The sequence below is a fragment of the Lepidochelys olivacea genome (genome assembly GCF_965140295.1).
Source record: "Lepidochelys olivacea isolate rLepOli2 genome assembly, chromosome: 11".
NCBI classification, from domain to species: domain Eukaryota; kingdom Metazoa; phylum Chordata; order Testudines; family Cheloniidae; genus Lepidochelys; species Lepidochelys olivacea.
Genome location: NC_140421.1, coordinates 52,475,957 through 52,499,231, shown reverse-complemented (window position 1 = coordinate 52,499,231; position 23,275 = coordinate 52,475,957). Strand labels below are relative to the sequence as shown.

General features: G+C 39.3%; 2 protein-coding genes across 8 annotated transcripts in view; one reads left to right on the top strand and one right to left on the bottom strand.

Moving 5' to 3' along the window:
* The first annotated feature begins 1,277 nt into the window (after positions 1-1,277).
* On the top strand, positions 1,278-16,551 carry OSGEPL1 (O-sialoglycoprotein endopeptidase like 1). 7 transcript variants are annotated; one of them, XM_084643092.1, is made up of 9 exons: positions 1,486-1,595; positions 4,875-4,947; positions 6,997-7,247; positions 7,807-8,194; positions 9,509-9,713; positions 9,800-9,948; positions 12,809-12,939; positions 13,133-13,204; positions 15,479-16,549. In XM_084643092.1, exons 2-9 carry the CDS (start codon positions 4,933-4,935, stop codon positions 15,579-15,581), a joined length of 1,314 nt encoding a protein of 437 aa, XP_084499218.1. In that variant the 5' UTR covers positions 1,486-1,595; positions 4,875-4,932; the 3' UTR covers positions 15,582-16,549. The 7 variants fall into 7 exon arrangements, with proteins under 7 accessions (XP_084499217.1, XP_084499222.1, XP_084499221.1 ...); XM_084643094.1 differs by lacking the exon at positions 1,486-1,595 and adding an exon at positions 1,640-2,047; XM_084643093.1 differs by lacking the exon at positions 1,486-1,595 and adding an exon at positions 1,640-2,164.
* ANKAR (ankyrin and armadillo repeat containing) overlaps positions 16,547-23,275 on the bottom strand; it is a gene marked incomplete at both ends in the record, with an annotated part of 48,485 nt that continues 41,756 nt past the window's right edge. The window contains 2 exons of the mRNA XM_084643085.1: positions 16,547-16,821; positions 17,352-17,398. Coding sequence (XP_084499211.1) covers positions 16,547-16,821; positions 17,352-17,398 — 322 coding nt within the window. The remainder of the gene's footprint in view (positions 16,822-17,351; positions 17,399-23,275) is intronic.

Genomic DNA, 23,275 nt, shown 5'->3' with positions numbered 1-23,275 from the left:
GGGAAAAATAGTATGTGGTGATGTACTGAGGTCTGTTGCATAGTGGATATGCATAAGGGGGCAAAACTAAGGTTGCACATGAAACTTTAACTCTATTTCCTAACTTCTGAGTGCTTGACTTTGCAACTTTAACTTTCTTTTAATGTTTTTTTAAAATACAATAAATCCATAAGTACAGACTATGTGCACTAATCTAACTAATGTAAGTTCTCACAGCCTTTGTAAACTCAGTTTCTTCAGTTGCCTTCTCTATGCAAAATCCTCCTTTGCTCATTTCAGCCATAAAGCCCCTGCCTAATACTAGAACAGTCACCTAACAAATTTTAAGTCTACATAAAAAGCTATACTTGAAACCGTAATCTTGGTCACACAGTACACAATATTCTATATCTTGTTTAAAGTGCAAGTTCTTGAGGCAAGGACTATATCTTCCTTTGTGTTAAGTATAACATCCAGAAAATAAATCTGAAACCAAGACCCAGCACAACCAGTAGGTATAAGGGATTGTAGATATTTTGGAATGAGACATATTAATATTCAAAAGAACCTAAAGGACAGCCAGCTTTGAGCTATCAGCTAAATATCATTGCTTTCAACTACTTGCTACTGCTATGCAGTTTGGAGCGGTGCACATGATAAATCTGGACTATCTCTGATGTGCCCTTTGGATGGTTTGAGGCAGGTAGCCTGTGCTCACTTAGGCTGTGAGGTGGTGTTCTGCTAGGGGGCTGCGGACGAAGAGCCCAACTGCAGAAGTGGCACTGAAAGCTACAATGAATGGCGTCAGCCTCTGGAAAAGCAGAGGATGACTATGCGGTTGGGCCAAGTCTAACTGAACCAGGGCCGCTCTCTGGTGCGGTGGTGAGCAGCACTAAATAGGCCCAGCAGAGCCAGCACTCGCTATGAGCAGCCTAAGCAATGGCTTAAGGCCTCAAGCAGCTCGAGGGAGCCCAGTATTAATGGGGGGAGATAGTCCTCCTTAGGACCCCCACGGTATGGCACTGGGGCCCAGAGGCGCTTTGGGCTTTAGCCTGCCTGGCTCGCTGAGTCCTGTGCCGGCCCTATCGCCCCCTGCACCACGGAGCGCAGGTCGCAGGCGGCGGTGCCAGTATGGCCGGTGGGGAAGGCTGAGTCCCCAACTCCCGCCCGTCCCGCCCCGGGCCTTGCATCTGTCTCTGTCCCGGCCGGTGCGTCCCAGGCGCTCCTCCGGCAGCCCAGCGGGGTCTCCCACGGCCCCGCCCTGCCCCGGCCATCGCTAGGGGCGGGGTCACCTCGGTGCGCCCGCCCCGTTGTAACGCGCCGGTTGATGCCCGGGGATGAACAAAGATGGCGCCCGAGGCTACTTGCTCCTGGTCTTCCCTTCCAGGTGCCTGGACCAAAGATGGCGCCAGCCAGTAGTTCCCTGCCTCTCCCCCAGCGTAGGTTTCTCCTTTCCATTGGCCCAGCTTTGCCACGTGACCAGGCCTTGTTCAGTCAGGGCCGCGACAGCGAGTCGGGTTGCTCTTATGAGGAGGCCGCTTTTAACCCTTGCGGGACAGAAGCCGCTGTCGCCGGTGAACCTTGTCGCAGGGGCGGGGCGGGGCCAGAAGCAAAAAGTAAGGAAGGGGGGGAGGGGATGCAGATGGATGAAGCCCGGTCCCAGGGAGGCGGAACCTTTATGTAGCCCGAGACTGACGGGGGCGTCTCTGGCGCGGGGGGAGGGGTGTGTCAGCCCACCCCCACCCCCCGGGTCTCGGTTGCTGGAGGGGGAGAGGCCGGGGTGTCGGGCTCGCCTGAGGAAGATTCCTGCAGCGGCCTCTCCCTCTGGCGCTGGGTGACTTCGCTCCATCTCCGCTCCGTGGGGTCCGCAGGACAGCCCCTGCTCTTCTCTTCGAGGCAGGAGGGAAAGTCCTGTCCCCCTCTCGTTGCATCCTCACTGTAGGAGGTTATGTGACTTGCCCGCCCTTTATAGTCGGTTCTCCCTAAGGAGCATCTCATTGAAATAGTTGGTGAAGTAACCATAGCATTGCACCTGCTCCGACTGCTGTGCCACTCTTCTCTCTACCAGGTTATGACTTGCAGACAAACTCCTTTGTCCATTCATGCTCTCAGGGATGCAGCCACGAAACAGTCCCATGTCTCACGCCAGTTACACCAACCTGCCTCTTCTGGTGCCCCAGTCAAGGTTTGATTTAAATAATTTGCAGAACAGAGGAGATATATCACTTGTAGGCCTTTGTTTTCTCCTTCTGTTATAAAAGTATGCCATTTAATTCATCCTAGCCCCCTCCAATGGCAAAACAGATTTCCTTTCAAAAATATTTGTGAGCCACATTATCCCTGTCAGGCAATAGCCAGAAAGGGACTGAGATAGAAAAAAAGCCCTACAGCTCTGCATTCTTAATTCAAAACTAACCCACCATCCAGTCATTATTTCATTTGGGGAGTTTAAACAGTCAAGGGTGTAGAAAGAACCATGAAACTTGTTTACATGCAGGCTGGTTCTGTTGCCCAACTCTGTGTAATACCTTCTAAATATAAACATGCCATTGCACACAATATGATTGCTACCATGGTAGGTGCACTTAGGCATAGAACTCTAGGAATGTTAAAAGAGCTAATAAACAAAACTCCTCCCATACAGTACATCATTAGAAATGTGCTCCCAGCAAAGGAGGATCATTCTCCAGGTATGTCTGTCTACAACCTGTGTTAGTAGTAACATTGGCTATCAGTTCCCCAAACCTATTTGTTACCTAAATAGATTAGGGGAAGGCAGGGACATGTTTTATCAGTAGCCCCATACTAAAAAATGTTGTACAGCCACTAACTCCAGGTTAATAGCCTAACTACCAGAGCAGAAAAGATCTGTTATTGAAGATAGTTAAGATACAATTTAACCCTGAAGCAAAAATTAAATAAGCAACCACTTTCAATCCCAGAATAGCCCTGTTCATTGAAATTAAAGATGGAACAGGACTGAAATACTAGTCCCAACCAGTTACCAATAAAATAGATATAGATTTTCAACACACTTCTTATCTAGTAGTGGAAAGGTTATGTATTCATATTTAGTGACATTACGCAAAACAACTGCTTGATGTTGCACCAAGTATTTTCTCAGCAGTAGCAATTTCCATAACATGAATAAGAAAAAACACAGAAATACACCTTGTAGTAGAGAAGTGGGAGGGGATCAAAAACTCTTCCTTTTGTTCAGCCTTCAGTTCCCCCTCTAGCCTTCATTCTGGACTTTAACCACAAGGTGTAACATGTTGAGAAAATTACTTTTAAGATATCCAGAGATAATTAACAGGATGTGTGCATCACATTAAGCATATATCTCGTGATATTTTCCTGTTGTAACTCATATCCTTCCATACTGATTTCCTCCTCCCCTTGTTTGTTAGTCATATCTTGTTGCATTAAATCTAATTGTAAGCTCTTCAGGACAGGGATATGTCATTTTATTTGTCTGTAAAGTACCAGGGTCAGATATGGTGTTACATAAATGAGACATGATAATAAGAGCAACTTAGCATGTTCTCTTCTTTTCTGCTGTTTATCCTCATGAGATGTCTTAAGGTGGGTTTTCTCTATGTAGTTATCTAACCAAGGCCCTCATGCAGATAGTCTGGAGGATCCCCACTCTGTTATTTAATAGGAAGCAGTGTGATCCAGTAGCTAGGGGAGGGGATTGAGACTTGAGAAATCTGGGTTTTGTTTCTGTTTGTGCCATGACTGGGCAAGTCACTTAATATCTTTCTCTCTCAGTTTTTCCATCTATAAAATAAAGATAATAAGTGAAGTACTTCAAGATCTGTGGATGAAAATATACTATTGATTATTTTGGTACAGCTATCTTAACTCACTTGCTTCCCTTTTCTTTTTACTGTTATGCTTCATTTTCTCTGCCTGGGTGCTTGACATATGCCTGGGTGCTTGACTATAAAAATAGTATCCTTGCATAGTTAGTGGATGCTCTTGAAAGTAGCACAGATAATTATGTTATCAGGGGTCACTGTCCTGTTTTTTAAAACGCTCAGGATCTAATCAGATTAGGTTGGATTTAAATTAGTATCCACAAGGGCATTTCTCACAGCATGTGTAACAAGAGTTGGACTGATTAAAAATATTGGCTGGAGCGGTGTGTAGGAAAAAATGTGTATTTTAGAAGGAATGTTTTTACATTGTGAGGTGCTGTAACAAACTCGCTTTGATCCTGGTCATTGGGTGTTTTCCCGTTGATATCAGTGATAGCAGGACCACAGGGAATTACACAGGAACCAGTTCTGTGAGGGTGTGTGGGGGAGGAGGGACGATTCCCTCTTTCTCAGCCTCTCCCCCCCATTAATGGACAGAGTGGAGGAAAGCACCACAGCCACTATTCCAGCTCTGTGACGGGAGAAGGAGCCACGGCACCTTTGAACCCTCTGTGGATTCATGGCCTCTGACTCCATGTATTCACAGATGCCGTGGCCACATATTCCCTAATTTACAAAACAAGTATTTATAAATTATAAACAAGTTATACTATTGTTTTTTTTAATGTTTATGGTGAGACTACTTTAAATAAATAAAACAAATACATTCTCCCAATACCTTGTTCCTCTTCTAGTAACTGGCTTGCTAGTGTGATGTTGCTCAGTTATTTGATTCTTTGTTGTCTGGAGTAATACCTTTCTGAAAGCTTGAATACTTTTTACAGTGAAAGTGACTTATGGTAAGTCTTGTTCCTTCTAATAATGGAGTATTCAGGCATATAAACTGTAAGGTATTACTTATACAATTTAGAATTTAGGAGTGTAACCAAGCACATCTGCCTGTCTATACATAATGTCTACGGATTGCAGAGTTTTGTGAGATTTACTGTGTGTTCTGTGTCTCTCTCACAGAAAAGTGTAAAACATGATACCAACAGTTGGAAACACTGAACAAAATCTGTTTTGAAACATGTTTTGGGTGCAGGTAACCACAGACCTCCTAACCTTTCTCAAAATGTTAAGTATTAAGAAAACATTTCCTTTTCTTTTTCTTATTTCTTAGGAAACACGTTTTAGCTCAATAGTTTGTAATAGTAAAAAAGTAAGGGATACACTATTCAGGTCACTTTCTTGAGCTCTAAAATTATAACCGTTTTAGAAAATTAAAGGTACATTGTTGTATTTGTTTGACCTGAAATTTGATCTGCTTCATTTCTTGCCATTTTCTTAAGTCCATGTAATTCTGTGTGCAGTAGAATAATAAGAAAGCACTCTGGAGCAATCATCCAATAATAAACCAATATGCATGCGCAAAGGAGAAGCAAAACTGGGAAAGGGAACAGGTATCACTTTCAAGCTTCCAAGGGGTTATTTTATAAAGAGTGAAGAAAAGAAATAATTTTTTAAATTGCTAAAAATATTTTGGCACTGACTCTTTTTTCCCCCACCCCCTCATTAACTTTTCATATATATATAGAGGGAGAGTGATTTCAGTTCACTTTAAGAAATATCCATTTGGTTAGTCACTTACTGTAATCTACTGTACAAACCATGTGTGTTTTGTAATGTAACTCAAATTAGGTTGTTAAAGCACAGGTATTGTACCTCCATATGGTAGATAGTGTTCATCTCACAAATTTGCCAAAATGGGACCATGTCTTAATACTGAGAAAATAGACAGGAGAGCATTTTAGAAGCATATTAAATGCAAAAACATTTTTTCCTTACCTTAGGTGGTTAGGTCTTCCCCTATTGTTTCTACCTCTTCCTGAGGCCTGAGTTGGAGGACAATGCTTTTTGTCTATGTGATCCCTCTAATGGGATACGTTTTATAAAATTCCTTTCATTTTCTCTAACTTCCTCTTTCTCTCCCTCCCCCCCCCCTTTCCTTCCGTACTAGGAAGTCCCCCCATGTCCTCCACTCCAAAGTATTTCTAGTGTTTGATTCAGCAGCAGTTCTATGCTCTATTACTAAAAATACCATGAGCACTGGGCACTTAATGCTACTGGCGCTGATATTGATGGTTGTTGAAATACTACACCATGATCAGCAACTGTCCTAGTACTGGGGGGGAAAAAATTGAGTCAGAGGAGGACTGTGGCCCGGATCCTAAAAGGTGTTTAGGAGCTGTATTCCTATTGAAGACAATGTGTATTAAGCTCTGAAATACCTTGGAGGATCTGGGCCTGGTACCTAAGGCATGCTCCAAAATATACTTTTGATAGAGCACTGCCTAAAATTAAGGTGGCACAGGGATTTTCATCCTAAAGGGTCATTTTCAGAGGCCTATCAAAATATATCTTTAGGGCTGAAATTTGGCACATTTGTTCTAAGCTCAATAGTGAATATTTTGGGAAAGTCTGTGCAAAAAGAAGCTCAGCTGGTTTGAATTAGGAAGATTGTGTAGGAAAAAAATTGAGCGGTGTAAAAAGTGTTTTGCTACTAGCATGCAGGATCTAGCCCAACATGTTGCTATGTATCCCGCTATAGATATATGCAAAAGGAGAGAGAGAATATATGTAATGGTTTATAGGGCACGATTAAGTTTTTATTGCCACAAATATACGTTCTTATTGCTCATGAATGGTGGACCTCACTGGAGGGAGTAGGAGACTGGGTCTGCTTTTCCTCAGGATTTATACCAGTGTAAATCATGAGTCAATAGAAATACACTGGGGTAAAACCTGGGTGAGAAGAGAATTAGGCCCTATATATGATGTCTAATTGTTAGAGCTCATCGTAAGAACCTCTGCTTAATATAAGGGAAAAGATATTCTGGAATCAGCTAAGCGTGTTCACTCAGACTTCTAGTGGGTATAATAAACAATGAAATAACATCATTTTTAGTCTCTTCCCATTTTCCTAAACACGAACCCATTAGATTCAAGTCATTATTGGTGTAACTGCATTAACTTTGAAGTGACAGTTTGCATGAATTTGACCGCTGCTTTTAAAATTACTTGTTACTAATATGACTTGGCCTGGCTAAATTACTGTTGTGGAATTTGAATTCTGAGGATGGTATCTGTACAGTTCTTTTCTAGGCATGCCTCTGTGCAGAAGATTTTAGCAATGAGCAGTGTAACCAGACGCACTTCAAAATCAGTTGAACGTGGCTGGTCTGTGTGTTTAAGAAGCACTTTCTTTAACTCTGTCAAATACTATCCCACTAAATTAGTTCTGGGAATTGAAACTAGTTGTGATGATACAGCAGCTGCTGTGGTTGATGATACTGGCAAAATCTTAGGAGAAGCTCTACATTCTCAAAATGAAGTCCATTTAAAGTAAGTAGACATTACAATGGGTGCTTTATTTCTAACTTCACTTGTAGTTTAATATGACTACTAATGCTATTGTCATTTATACTTGTTATATTCCATCAAGGGGCAGGTTCTTAAGTCTTAAGAAATATGAATTGGTTCTGATTATCAAATCTGGTAAAATTTCCCACAACCACCAATCCTGAAGAGTATGATATTTACCTGTCTCCAATTCTGGACAAAGATAAATTAGAATATGGACATTCCTTGCTGTATTCCTGATGACAGAGGAGTTGCAGAGTACTGACTCCTAAAAATTGTCTTGGCACAGCCTAGGGCTAAAATCAAATGGGACATAAACCAAGCAAGAGCAAGTTGAATCTTTGTATGGCCTTCCAGTGGAAGTGATGGTAATTTTCACTGCAGGGGGCATTTTAAATATGACTAGACAAAGCATTTGAGAATATACTGTAGGAAACAGTCATGATATGGCAGAACTACCAAGTATTTTCCATCTCTCATTTCTATGATTCTGTCTCTGTCATAAAATAGGGACACTTCATTATTCTTTGTTTCTAACTAGAACAGGTGGGATTATTCCTCCAGTGGCACAGCAACTTCACAGAGAAAATATTGAGCGAATAGTGAAAGAAACACTCTGCGTCAGTGGAATCTCTCTCGATGAACTCTCTGCTGTTGCAACTACTGTAAAGCCAGGACTCGCTTTAAGTCTTGGAGTGGGATTAGAATATAGTTTAAAATTGGTGGACAAATATAAAAAACCTTTCATCCCCATCCATCACATGGAGGCACATGCACTTACAATTAGGCTAATAAACCAAGTGGAATTTCCTTTCTTAGTTCTTTTAATCTCTGGAGGCCACTGTATCCTGGTAGTAGCACAAGGAGTTTCAGATTTCCTTCTGCTTGGACAGACAGTGGATATAGCACCAGGAGACATTCTTGACAAGGTAATATTTCAGTAGGGATTCATTTATGCATTTTATACAAGTACTTACATTTGTTGTATTATTTACATCATGGTTTGTCTGTTTTTTACAGTAGCAAAAGTCGAGGTATGTATTCTTTAGGAAACTGGGATTCTGGCATTATCTTGGGTGAGAATTTGTGTAAGCTTTAGAGCAGCTAGTGTTTTTTTCCAGCAGTGGAATCTAGTAACAGGTAAGGTTAATCACTTGTGTAGAGCAGTCCCACTCCCTATATTTTATTAGCAAATTTTTATATTTGTGCCCTGACCCTAGATGGATACCTTAAATAAATCTGAATAAATTAATTTTTAAATATTTCCTGCTTATTAAATGGGCATTGTTAAAGGAAGGATCTGATTTGGCAGGTGTATTTTTAAACTCTGTGAATTTTCATTGTAACCACAGAGGTTGAAACAAGTTAGCCAGTATGCTTTCTAGAATATCACCTACAGTCAACATAAATAAAACAGTACAATACACTATAAACTTTAGTTTTTTCCTCCAATTTGAAATACTAGAGATTTCATGGGCTCAGAGGCTACTAAAATCTATTAATTATATTTCTTTAGTTGGCATGAGTTGTTTTCAGCAGGCAGCTAGCCATAACCTGGATGGCCAGCCTACAGTGAGGCTGGACATAGAAAGTTCAACAATATATGCAGTACAAATGAATCTGACTAACAGTGATATTTAAAAGGATGCTGTTGTTTAAAATCATGTTTGATATTTTTAAATGTCCTTACTTATGTTACTAATTGTGCCTGAGAGAGTTTGAAAAGTCTAGTCTATGTTTCACAAGTTATATTGTGTTGGTCACTGAATAAATAAACTTAAGATGGCTAGTTTCTGTTTCTTATTCTCAAGCACTAGCACAGGTTTGCAAGGAAATTTTTAAAACAAAACAAAATTTTTTTAAAATGTGAAATCCTTTCTATCAGTGTTAACTTGGCGGGCTAATATACCTGTGAGTGTCCATTTCAAAAGAAGAAGAATTAGATTTCTCATGTTTCTTGCAAAGTTGGAGGATCCTCATATTCACCCAATTTACTATAAAATTGGATTTGATGTTAAAAGCCCTCTAACGTTAGCCTTGGCATCTATCATTGATCTTTTCCTCATAGTACCTAGTTCACAATATATAATCTCTGAGCCAAATTCATCCTTAATGTAACTCCATTGACTGGAGTTATAGTGGAGCAGTGCAGTTACATCAGGGATTAATTTGGCCCTATTTTTCCCCAATTCTTCTTTCCCAGTCTATTGTTAGCATAATTAGATTATTTTCTATTTTTCTAGGTAGCAAGAAGACTGTCTCTAACAAAGCACCCAGAGTGCTGCAGAATGAGTGGTGGGAAAGCTATAGAGCACTTGGCCCAACAGGGAAATAGGCTGCATTATGAACTCAGAGCTCCCATGCGACATCATCCTAACTGCAATTTTTCCTTTTCTGGACTTCACTCCAATGCCACTAGAATAATTATGCAAAAAGAAAAGGAAGAAGGTATTTTTCAAAGTAAGATATATACAAATTGTACACCTGACTTGTGGTTATATTTGCAAAAAACCCTTTGCTCACAATTTCTGCAGGTATACAGGAGGGACACCTCCTGTCCTGTGTTACAGACATTGCTGCTGCAGTACAGCATGCAGTAGCACTTCATATTGCCCAGCGAACACACCGGGCTATTCTGTTCTGCATAAAAAGCGGCATCCTATCACAAACAAATGCAACTTTGGTAAGTACATATAACTTTACTATGTATGTCAAGGGGTACATGCCATCATACATTTGAATACATGTAACAGCACCAGGAGAAAGTGCAGCAAGGCATCAGCACCCTCCTTGACATTTCCACTGATAATGCTGCTCCAGGATTAAAATAAATGTATGTGGTACATTTAGTTGAATATATAAAATAAATCCTGCTGCAACAGAGTATTGTAAAGTGGTGCATTGTTAAAGGTAAAGTAATTTTAAAGTTTTCTTACATGTCTGTATTTTTCTTGTATATATTTAGATGTATTGGGAACATCTATCCACAACTTTAACATCTTTTACTCCAAGCAATCTCAATCATTGTATAAAGTTAAACTGATACAAAAACTACATGTAGGATAGCATCACCCTCCACTGAAGCCATCTCTGGGTGAAACACATAATTTGTTTCAGCTGTACAGCGCAATACTAGAAAGCAGTTTAGGAGAGGAAGTGAGAATAATATATCAAGCCAAAATTACAAGGGGAATTTATAGGTAAACAGAATATGATTTAATCACGTTTAAATTTGGCCAGGACACTAGGATTAACCCCTCATCTTGTAAAAAGTACCATGAGATTTTTAATTACCAAAAGTGGTCATGACCATAGTTCTCTGTCTCATCCAAGAGAGTACCTCCAGCAGAACAGTACCCTTTCTCCCCTCCCACAGTTCTATGCTGGGACATTGTAATTTTTCAATGATGATTAAAGCTTTATGAAATACAGTGAAAAAATTGTAAAGATTTTTGTGAACATGTGAAAATGTCTGTTAATGAACTTAATTTTATAACTTGTAACTGGGTTCAAATTTTTTCGTATTATTCAGTTTCACTAACCTCTCTTCAATAAGATAACTAGAGCTTGTTAGAAAATAGGACACTCTTTCATGAAAGTTCTCCTCTGCCCACCCCCGCCCCCCAAATTGGCCTTTTTATTGAAATAGTCAAAAAATTTCAAGTTTTTGAAATATCTCTAAAGGTAAAAAGTATAGTTGCTATAAAACCCTGGAGATTACTTACCTTTTTACCTTTCCATGTGTTATAGCAACTTAATTGTAAGTGAAAAATTTCTAAATTAAGCATAAAAATGGTTATATGCCAAATTCAATAAAACTTCCATTAATATTCTCCACCATACAAGGACATACATGTCCCAGAAAGCAGAGTTTTCCAGGACTTTTACTATTGGATGCATAAAAAGATGACAACTTTCAATTGACTCTGGATCTGTGATGACAGAATTATGTGAATTTTTTTTTTTTTTAAAAGAATGGTGTCTTTGCGTGGTACATAGGACCAGAAAGTCATCTAGCATTGCAACAGCTAGCATTTTTACAAGACACTTAAAATATATATTTAAAACATTAAATAATTTCATAGACTCATTTGAATTAGATTCTCAGCACACACGAGCACTGATCCTGATTGAGAGCTCTATGCGCTATTTAATACAAATAATCATTGCATGTAAATAAGCTAATCCATTCCAAAATCATCCCTAATACATGGGTATAAAGTCTAGCTTTGAATATATAGTGATGATTACATGGCTTGCTATTCTTACCTTTTAGCATTTTCTCTAATAGCTAAAATGTGCCATGCTACAATTTACACCCATTACTTTTGTTCTGTCCTACTTGAATAATGAGATTAAGGCCAACTGGGATCATTGTGATTATCTAGTCTGACCTCCTGCATAATAGAGGCCCTAGAATTTCACCCAGTAATGCCGGATATTTGATAACTGCCCTACTTACACATGCCTTTACATGCTCTTTTTGTAGATAGTAATATCTGTTCAGTAATCTTTTAGGCCTGGTCTATACTGCTGCTTGTAAGTCACCCCCCGGAGTGATGTAGTTTACATCGACCTAATGTGGTATCTACACTGTGCTATGTCAGCGGGAGATGCTTTCCCACAGCTTAGCTTCCGCCTCTCGGGGAGGTGGAGCACTGAAGTCAACAGGAGTGCATTCTGCCATCAACTTATCACATCTTCACCAGATCCAATAAAGTGATGCCACTGCATCAATCGCGGTGGCGCCAATTTAGCCTGCCAGTGGAGACAAGCCCTTAGGAAGAATACAGACACACAATTCTCTTATCCTCTTCTATTCTATTAGGTCTTAATTTCCCTATTTATTATAATTGGTTGCTGTCTTTGAAATTAGGGGTATGGAACAGCTTCCATATGAGGAGAGATTAATAAAACTAGGACATTTCACCTTCGAAAAGAGACGACTAAGGGGGGATATGATAGAGGTCTTAATTGGTGTGGAGAAAGTGAATAAGGAAATGTTATTTACTTTTTCACTTAACACAAGAACAGGGACCACCCACTGAAATTAATAGGCAGCAGGTTTAAAATGAACAAAAAGAAGTACACTACACACAACGCACAGTCAACCTGTGGAACTCTTTGCCAGGGGATGTTGTGAACGCTACAGCCATAACAGGGTTTTAAAAAAAAAAAAAACCTAGATAAATTCATGGAGGATAGGTCCATCAGTGGTTATTAGCCAGTATGGGCAGGGATGCAACCACATGCTCTGGGTGTCCCTAGCCTCTGACTGCCAGAAGCTGGGAGTAGATGACAAGGGATGGATCACTTGATGATTACCTGTTCTGTTCATTCCCTCTGCAGCACCTGACATTGGCCACTGTCCGAAGATAGGATACTGGGCTAGATGGATCATTGGTCTGACCCAGTATGGCCTTTCTTATGAACTTTCTTCAATATCTTCATCAAGCTTTTTGTTGAACTAGTGCACTGTCAGCTATTCCTTATTTGTTTACCTTTTGAATGACTTTTGCCTGTCTTTTAAAAATTGTTGTCAGGTTGTATCAGGAGGAGTTGCAAGTAACCAGTATATCCGAAGAGCTCTGAAAATTGTAACAGATGCAACTAACTTCAATTTGCTTTGTCCTCCTCCCAGACTCTGTACTGACAATGGTGTTATGATTGCATGGTGAGCAAAGACTGTGTTTCTATATTTTTGTTTTTTAAATGTTCTATAAAGCAGTGGTACAACATGTGAAAAACCAGTTGATGTAATTGTGTAAGAATTTCTGCTTATTGTGATTAAGCCATGTGTCATGCAGACAAAAAGACATTTGTATGGTAAATAGGAACTGCATTTTACGTTTATGTTCTCCATTTAGGAATGGCATTGAAAGGATGCGTGCAGGCTTAGGTGTGTTACATAGCACAGATGGCATACGCTATGAACCAAAGTAAGTGGCACAGCTCCTACCAATCCATTTTCTCATATGGTCACATTGCACTTTAACTTCCTTCAGTCATTTTAATTTAAGCCTCCTTCAGTTATACCATCAGATTTTATTATGTGAAATTTCTTGTGATGTAGTTGTGCTTTTTAAATATCAGTAACTTTTCACTCTAATTTTATATAAGTACTTAACACTTATTTACCCCTTTTGGGGCATAGATCTCAAAGCACTTTATGAAGTTGGATAAATATCATTATTCCGATTGTTATATGGGGAACTGAGACATGAAGAGGTTAAGCAACTTGCTTTTATGGTCATTCAATTAATTGGTGGCAGAGCCAGGAATAGAACTAGAACTCAGATATTCTATCTCTGAGCTCACAGTCCTATGCACTGAACCCTGCTGCCTATTCATGATCAGCCATCCAGTGCTACATTCAGACTTGGTTTACATTCCTGAGATGGAATATCTGTTGGTGGAGGCTGCAGTGGCACACGGCAGTCCCAACCTATTTTGCTCTAAGGAGCTAGAGACAGGTTAGCACTTTTCCAAAATTGGACACCAGGCATGTGAAGGATATGCTGACCTCTCAGCTGCCTCTTCCAGTGGGGATGCTGACAATCCCTAGCCATTTAAAAAAAAAAAAAAAAAAGCAGGCTACTCCTCAGCATCCTGTTGGGAACCCTGAGGGATGGCAGCAGTAGACACCCTCTCAGCAAAGCCACACTGAGCATCAGTCTGGCCCCAGGTCTTTAGACAAAGCTAAAATACTGCTTTATAACCAGAATACCTTCAATAAAATATTTGATGTAGAAAAGTCTGATAATATAAAATACTTCTACTGCACTTTACAGACATTAGTATCCATGGTTTTATAAGGTTACGTAGGTTTTGGAAGGAATGGAAGTGGGGTTGAATTGAAGCAATCAGCTGGTTTGCGGCGTTCAAGAGGCAGGGGAGGGAAGGGGAGCCTGTGTGCCGAGTCCTCACTCCTCCCCCTCCCTCCTGAACATCACAAGCTAGCTGATTGCCGCGGGCAGGAGGCAGGGGGGAGAAGGAACTGATCCGCAGGGTCTGCCGGCGGGCGGGAGGTGCTGGGGGGGAGGGGCAGGGGCGTAGGGGAGCTGATAGGGCGGCTGCCAGCTGTGGACAAAGCAGGCAGCCAAACGACATTAGAGTAAAGCATTGCACAACTTTAAATGGAGCATGTTCTGTTACTGAGCAGGGACGTAAGATTGAAACAGTGTTAAGCGAGAGGACGTTAAGTGGGGAGTTACAGTATTCACAATTCCTCACCTCAGTTAGAGGAGATACCCTTGGGAGGGAAGCTGAGAAAATATTTCTCCTGTAGAAAGAATTTGCTTTTCTCCCCCATTCGGAGTACATTGGGGCCACTTCAGCAGTTAGAGATACTCAGGGTACAAGGAAAGCCCATGTTCCTTTTTTCCTGTGCTGGCTGCAGGAAGGAGTTGGTAGAGGAACTTTTATGCCAGCTCTACACAACTGAGGGATCCCTCTACCCTGGGGTAGTCCTCCCGTGACTGGACAGGACAGCTTTATTATTTGCAGAACATATGTGGGTTAATTCTGTGCCCATAGATGTCTGTGGAAGTTCTGCCATTGTCTTCATTGGGACCAGGATTTCACCCCTGATGTCTCACTTACCCCTGACATAACCAGAGACAATTCTCATTGACTTCAGTAACAGTGCTGCCCTTTTAATTTCACTTGGGCTGAGGTTTGGTTTATTTTGCTAACAGACTGACTTTTGAAAGGACTCTCATTTTATGTTTCAAAGATGAGTTGACAGATAAAAGCCTAAGTGCATATGCATAGAGATCACATTTCTGGGTAGAGATAACATGTTTCTTGTTCTGGGCAGATCATTTGTGTCGAGACACTTAGTAGACAGTACTGAGCTATTAATATGGAAGGAAAGAACCTGCAATACTTTACTCACTGTCACTGGTGAAGGGGAATGCTATAAAAACATTATGGGTTAGGTGAAACTCATGTACATCATCATGTTATGAACAAGGAAACTTTCATAAACGGGAAGTTGGACAAAATAAAATAAAGAAGGTGCTGTATAGATATATGTACAAATCTTCATTGCCTGTATAAAGCTCACAGGAGTCAAGCACCGAATACTCTCTCATAATGCTAAATACTTTAAATAGGTAGCTTCGTAGTTGAGTAGATGTGTAACTTTATTGCCATAATTATAAAAAATTGTTTGTTAAAAAATAAATAATACAGTGCTTGTTATATTATAGAGCTTCTCTTGGAATTGATATCTCAGAACAAGTCGGAGAAGTTGCCATCAAGGTACCAAGTCTAGAAGTCTCCCTAAATGAACTTGAAACTATCAACTTATAACACATCCAGTTTGGGAATTATTGTTCATGGCTATTATTAAAATGTTTACGTTTCTTAGTCTCCTCTTACTAAGATGTATCTGACTGATATAAGCACCCTTAAGGACAGCTGTGCTATTTAGTAGTTAGAACAGGGAGCTGGAAGTCTGGAGATTTATTCTAGTCTGATATACCACTGACTCCTTGCATGACCTTAGACTTATATGCCTTATTTTTCCCATGTGTAAAATAGGAATAATTTAATAGTGCAATAATTACCTTTGGAAAGCACTCAGTTAAAGATCTCAAGATAAGTGAAAAGTATCAGCCTTAATTATTATTAACTATATACTCAAATATCCTTTTGTAACACAGAACAACATTTTATAGCAGGGCTTTGGAGCTCTGCTCCAGCTTCAGGCAAAAACCTGCAGCTCCACTGCTCTGGAGCTGCTCTGCGCTCCAGCTCCGGGCTCCGCTCCAAAGCCCTATTTTATAGAGGCAAATTTTCATAGCACTTCAACATTTTGGCTACATGAATCCATTGATTTTAAAACTCTGCACAACATTTTAAAAATTTACCCATAAGAGTGGATATAGATTAGTCTGAGAGTGCTTATCTGAAGATAGAAGATGCAAGTATGTGTAGCAGCTATTTTGCAGCTCTTGTATCTAGTAACAGAAGGCATTGTATGATTAGAAATAGAAGCTTAAATTCACCCAAATATAAAACAACCTGCACACAATAGCCTTAATTGATGCCTGTGATGATTTTGAAATGTATTTTCCAATGCATTTATTCTTTACTACTGCAGCAAATTTAATTCTTCACAGACAGACCGCCTCCTTCCATCCCACACACAACTCTCTTTTGAAAAGAGTTCAGGTTTCCAAAATTAGGCATCTGTGTATTAGCAACAGACATCATGAAATTCTGTTTTGAAAGACTATTCCCAAACCTACAGGATGTTGCATGGATACAAATACTTATCTGCTACCTTGTTGGCACTGGACTGAAGCTTTCTTTCCTGGTGAATTAAGCTGGAGCTTGCTGACATTAAAAATTCTGGGTCTAGAAACTTTTGTGATGTCTGAAGTTGCATGTGCAAATGAATGAAGTCCCATGGTCCGGCTATGGGGTTTGTCTGTAGTTCTGAGTTTTCCCATTAAGTGAGCTGATGTAGGCATTAAAAGAAGAGAGTCCTTTGGATGAAATTTAGCTTTCAATTGTCTTCTACCACTACTACTACTTTGTGATCTCTCTGCAAAATAAAAACAGTGTAATTTGTTTTACATTTATATCATCACAGAATATTGAGTGAATGTCCTTGAATATTGTGACCTAGCATATTTGTGGCTTTTTAAAAAAGAGAAGACCACAAAGTTAAGTTGAGGCCACCTATGACAAACAGTAACTATTTTACATTTGTAACGGAAACTCTAAGGTGCCACAAGTACTCTTTTTCTTTTTATAGATATAGACTAACACGGCTGCTACTCAGAAACTTTTATAGGTTCCTTACATTTACCAATACTAACTAATTAGCTAAATTAAAAAAATTGAGAATTCTAACTAAAGTCATCTGCCCACAGTTTCAAAGTTAGGAAATGGCATACAGTACATGTAGCTTCATTATGGAGGTAATTTCTAAAATAAGTTAAATGTATGACTACGAATAAAATTAATTGTCTTTTGCAGAGTGTTTCTGCAGATCCCTGTTCTTGGGATGTGTTGACAGCTAATTAATTAATTCATCTGTGAACTTCAAAGTAAGTTAAATACATTATATACCTTTAGTATAGGTTGGAACTGCAGGTGGTCCTCCATTTATCTCCAAACTATAAATAAAATATTAACAATTTAGGAATTCATGATCATTAAAGCACTTCGGTTTTTCCTTGGACTAATAACATGAAGGCCCTGGGTATTTTTTTTTTAAATATATTTTCAGCATTTCTTATGAATTCACAAAAATCAAACTCATTTGAGTTCTAACTAATATGCATTGATAAATATATTAGATTTTTGGCCTGTAAACACATATATGATTAGCTTTAAGCACATGAGTAGCTTCTTTGAAGTTAATATCTTTATATCTAGGCATATAAACATTTTTAAAATCCCAGTATCAGAAAAAGTTACAAATACTTCTTAATTACTAATTTAGTACCTCAGTTTGTCTATAAAAGTCAATATTATAATAATCTCGCAGAGATGTTGAAAGACTTAACTACTGTTTGCGAAGTAGTTTGAGATTCTCTAACTAAAGCTGCTTATTAACTGTTGTGAGAATTTAAAAAAAAAATTAAACTCAAAGGATAATTAAGAGGGTGCTCGTTAGACTCCTAGGTGGACGTGCTGATATCTATATGAATTCTCAATGCTTCTGGCCCATGTCACTTACTGAAAGAAATATGATTCAGTATCCTTTTTTACATCTTTGTAAATTTAACAAAAAAATAAAATCAAGGAAGTATATCAATAAAACTAAACTCCCATCAATATTACTAAAATAAACTAAGCAATACTGTTATCAAATCAAGATCAAATAAATAAATTAGTAATATTGGATTAAAATCAAATTATCAGATTAGTTAAATCATTAGATTGATACAACTACTAATCAAACCTCATAAGTCCTAAGAAGTATTCTAAGGAGGTTAGCTGTCTGTTTAGTTATAAACCCCCAACTAAAGAGTTATACCAGAGGTAATGAAATATGAATTTAGACTTGGATGAATATTTTATACTGAAACCAAGTGATTAATGTATACACCACAATCTCAAACCCAATTAAAATTTATATTTCAATTCTTATGTGGTGGATAACCCCTTCCTTCCCCCCTCCAACACAGATAATAACAGGCCTTAATAGAACATTCTGATAAATAGGAGTTGTCAAACTTCTGATTAACAGTTTACAACCGGCAATTTTAAGATTCTTAGTACACAGAATACAGAACACAAGTATTTCTATGAGGCAGAGTTTAGAGTTGTTTAAACCTGATGAGCTTTTTTTCTTGTGCCTTCTCTGTGTGGATTTTACAGATGCTCATGTACACAACCACAGTGCCACTTCCTAAAATTAAAAAAATAAAAGGATGGGATGTTTCCCAGCAAATAAAAACAAAAGGGGAAAAATTAGATACTTAAGAGAATGGGGTATGTGAACTCTTAAGATCTCACAATCTTCTGAATTTTTCTGACATAGAAACTAGAATTGCAGATGAGAAGCCAGAGGATAATGTTGCTGAGACAGTACCAGCAGACTTTCAGGTACAGGAAGACTTGTCAAAGGCTGGTATAGCCTGTTATTTGGTGATGTGATTTCCTTCCTCAGAGGTGAAATCTTGGAGTTCTGGAACATCAGTCTTCCTTCAGATAGCATGTTGACCTAAAAGGAGCAAAGGCCCCTTGGCCTTATAGTTGATTTTTCTGGTTTGCAATTTTTACTTACCCCACCTTACAGCACCTTCCTTGGAGGTCTGCAGGCAAATCGGGTATAAAATACACCTTGGATTCTGACAGCATGGTCTAATCAGGTCAGAGTTAGGTAATATTTAGGCTAATGTCAGTTTGAAAAGGTCCTACTTAACCAAGCAGTTTAAAAAATATATATATTAGTTGTGGTGTACCACTTGCACTGTGAATCCATGATACTCTAAAATACATATATAAAAAAAGAGATTCAAGACCATTTCAGAGGATGTTAACGTTCCGCTGCTGAAAAGGTCTTATGCTGGCATCAACATACAGAAAATGGGCCTTACAGATAACTTATTGCAAAGAGCCTAGCAAACACGGAAGCCACTCAGCATGTATCCATCAGCATTCAACAACATTAAAAATAAATGTGGACTTCTTATGACCAGATGCCCTTTTTTTATTTTTGCAAACAAGACAATTTAGCAATCTTTATCTACTGGGTTATAAGTCATACAGAAAAGATTACTTTAAAGCTTACCAGATGGAACTGATTTACAATAAAAAATAAAGCTTAAACAAGGTTTGCATTCTCTTACTCTTTCAAAATATGACACTATGGGTGTTAGAGTTTTATGGCCACTTTTAAAGAAAGATTTGTATGGTTCACCTACAGTTCTACCACTCACTAATAACATCTAAAACTTACATACATGCACTTTATAGCACCACCACCACAAATATATGTGTAAGGTGGCAAAAGTCCCGTTGACATCAATGGGAGGAGAATTAGGCCAGTAATGAGCTATTTTTAAAAAATCCCAGCCATTCTTTTTATATCTTAAAATACACACACATTTCAAAAATCATAGTTTTTAATAAAAGAAAGGATTGTGGCTTACCCATATCACTCTCTAGTTCACTACTTTTGGTCATGGAACTAAGACGTGTGACATCAGTCTAGAATTTGGTTAATAAATCCTTGTTACAGGTGCTTCATGTGTGAATTAGAGAGCATAATGGTCAGTCCTTTATTGCAACATTATTACAATTCTGAAGGAGAGGTGAGATGATCAGCATAAATTCACAAAGGATACCACATTCAGAGAATTACAATTACAGGCAAGAATCCTGTGTGTATACATTACTTTCTTTAGGGTCCAATCCTGCAGTTTATCTGCATACAAAGCTCACTGAGTTCAGTGGGAGTTCTGCATACAAAGCAACTGAAGGATTGGGCTCTCTGAGATTAAAGGGGAAATCCTGCTCCAAGTGAACAGTTGAAGTAAGTGGAAGAATCAGGAAAGAGAAACCTGTTTCATTGGCAGAGTACAGAACCTTTCCACAATTGCCCCAGTTCTTCCAGTGGCTATAGTACCTCACTCTGCATCGGGAGGTTGCCTGGCAGTCCAGAGTTGTTGCAGATCCACAAGGCATACCACTGCCACCAAAACCTTCTCCATACTGAGGTTGAGGAAACCCCTGCAGAGCTGTTCTCTGCAAGGTATAGGGGCTGCAGACTTCCATTGCTGGCTTTCTACATCAACGTCCCAAACTTCTGCGTTGGAACTATACTGATACCAGTATGTTCAAGGCCGTACTCTGCTCCTACCTGGACCAGAGAATTTATCTCTAAAAGACTAAACAATTACTCTCTGTAATGTTACAAAACTATATGTAGAAGACTTACTCATTTATCCTATCTTGGTTTAGATTTTGCAGGAGTAAGCAGGCAAAAAAATGCTTAAGGCTTGCAGACTTTTTAGGTGGCAATGCAAAGCATTTGGAACAATGCACCAATAGCCCTCTCTAGTCCTTTAAACATGTCAGTGTTATTTGGGACTCCTTAAAATCTTTTTTAAAATTGTACTGTGCACAGAATACTGGATGTGCTTTATAAAAATATGAACAAATAACACTGCTAAGAGATGCTCAAAGATGAAAAGCGACAGGGGAGTTACAGTGAAACTACCTCAGCATACACAAATCCTAGACTGACAAGAAAAGGAAATATCTACATGTGATCCCACTTAACACAGAACGTAAGTGAAAAAGGACTTCATACATATTGGGTCAGTTCCATATGATCTCATCACTAAGTTAAGTATCCTTCATGTCTTGCTTTGAGAGAGATTCCAGAGAAGCAATAGACAGCTACTCTCCCTCTTTGAAGCTGCGGGTTCGCCAGCGTTTAGTGGGAGCATAGGAGACTGTCTGACCTGTGCTATTCTTTGGCTATTCAGTTCCCTCTTTCTCTTCCCCCCTCCCCCACATCAATGTTTGAGTTTTTGCTCCACCTTAATGATTGTTGAAGATTGAGTCTAATGGTTGAGAAAACCTTTTGTCACTGCAATTTATTTTAATAAAAGTGGATCAATTACATTTAAATGTGGCTACTAACACTGTTTTATCTGTGTGGCCGGATAGAGGCAGCTGACGTACCTGAGGAAATATGGATGCTCTTACTTAATGATAAAGAATTTCCCTTAGAGAGGAGGTCAATTTCCCTGTAGTAAATAGCCTACAGGAGGTTTTGAGCAATGTTGAAGGGAAGACCAATTTTTCTGGCTTAAAACAAAATCATCCCAGAAAAACAGCTTCAAAATAAAAGTTTGAGTTTTTTGCAGTAGCCAAACAGGCAAAACGTGCAAAGTTGACAACTTGAGCTATCTGTGAGAATATCATGTTTCAAATATGTCAGGTGTTTATTGCTTTGGTATTTCTACAATTCACAGACTTGAAGGCCAGAAAGGACCATTAGATCATGTATCTCACCTGTGATAGTGTAAGACAAATACACTCTGCCTACCTAAAATTCCTTTGTAGATTTAATACTGCAGGTAGCTGCATTTCAGTGTTCGGTGCAGTGACTCCTGCCTGATTTATAAAGTTAATTGAGCACATTCCAATTGAGATAAAATATTCTGAAGAATGCAGGCTTTCATGTGTTCTTGATGAGAAGATATTTAGGATTGACCTCCCCAGTTCACATGGAGCCTGGACTTGTAAGGACATCAAGGGTTCTTTTAGGTCTGCTCTCCAGCTCATCTGCATCAGTTGTAAACATAGTTGAAGGCTGAGGAGCTTGAAACTCATGCTTTTAAACAGGTTATATTACTATTGTCTCAGAGAGAGTCTGGAAAAATTCTGAAAAGAACTTGAGCAAAAGTGCCCATGCAAAAATACCCATTGTGTGCAAGTCACAGATTTCTGCTTACACATATCTTTGCATGCTTGCAAACTCAACTTGCATATACACTATATGTATTGCATGTATATCATGGTGCACACAAAAGCATGCATGTTTGTTTTAAGATCTGTGCCTGTGTCATCTGGATACATTTCTGGAATTTGTGTAGTCCAAGATCTTTGAAATGTCAGGGTTTTTTTGAGAATAAAGATAAATTATTGTATATACTACTATGCTCAAAGGTATATCTTGGAGCTGTAAAATCTATGGCTCACTATTAACCCCCATTTCATCACCGTACCTCTAAATGAAACTTTCAGGCTCTGTTTTATCCTCCTGGCTAAAGTCATTCTTTCCTATACCTGTGTAGATGAAAAGCAGGTCTGGCCAATTTCACTTCAACTGGTGTGCAGAAATTACATGTAAACTGGAATAATATATTGGGAACCTTAAACACACATTAATATACTGACTTTGTGGCTACTTTAGATGCAGGGATATGCTGGAAGAAAATTCAATAACTATTCAAGGATGTTAAAACTATAATAGGTGATTTATGGAGAAGAAATTTTGTAGAGTACTTCTGGAGCTGCAGGGAGAGAGGAGGAGGGGCCTTTTATGTACCTCTCTAGCACCCCGAGGAGCTTGGACTGATTAACACCAGCTTCTCAGGAAGCTTCCTCTTTCCTGCTGCTTCCCTGAACCCACTTGAGGAGAACAGGCAGTCAACTGAAGTAGTAGGAGCCAGTTAACACGCTGATATCTTCCCTCACTCAGGCCCTACTACCAGCCTGCTTATTTGTCCCCTTCAATTGAGTGTTGAGAGCCACTATAGCTGGCACAGAACAGCAGTCATGACTGAAAGAGGAAAACACCCCTCTGGGGCAGCATTCAGAAAAAGCAAGCAAGCAAAGGAAGCTTTTCTATCTAAGCAGGAAGGAGCAGCCCTGAGATACATAGACACAAATGTTCACGGTGAGACTTCCGGCCCCAGTGAGGAGGAGAGTGGTGAGGAGATGCATGATCTTCCGGTTAGTCAGAGTGGACGAGACCTGGCAGCTACTGCAGCATCCATATTTCCATCTCAAATGGATGTAACCAT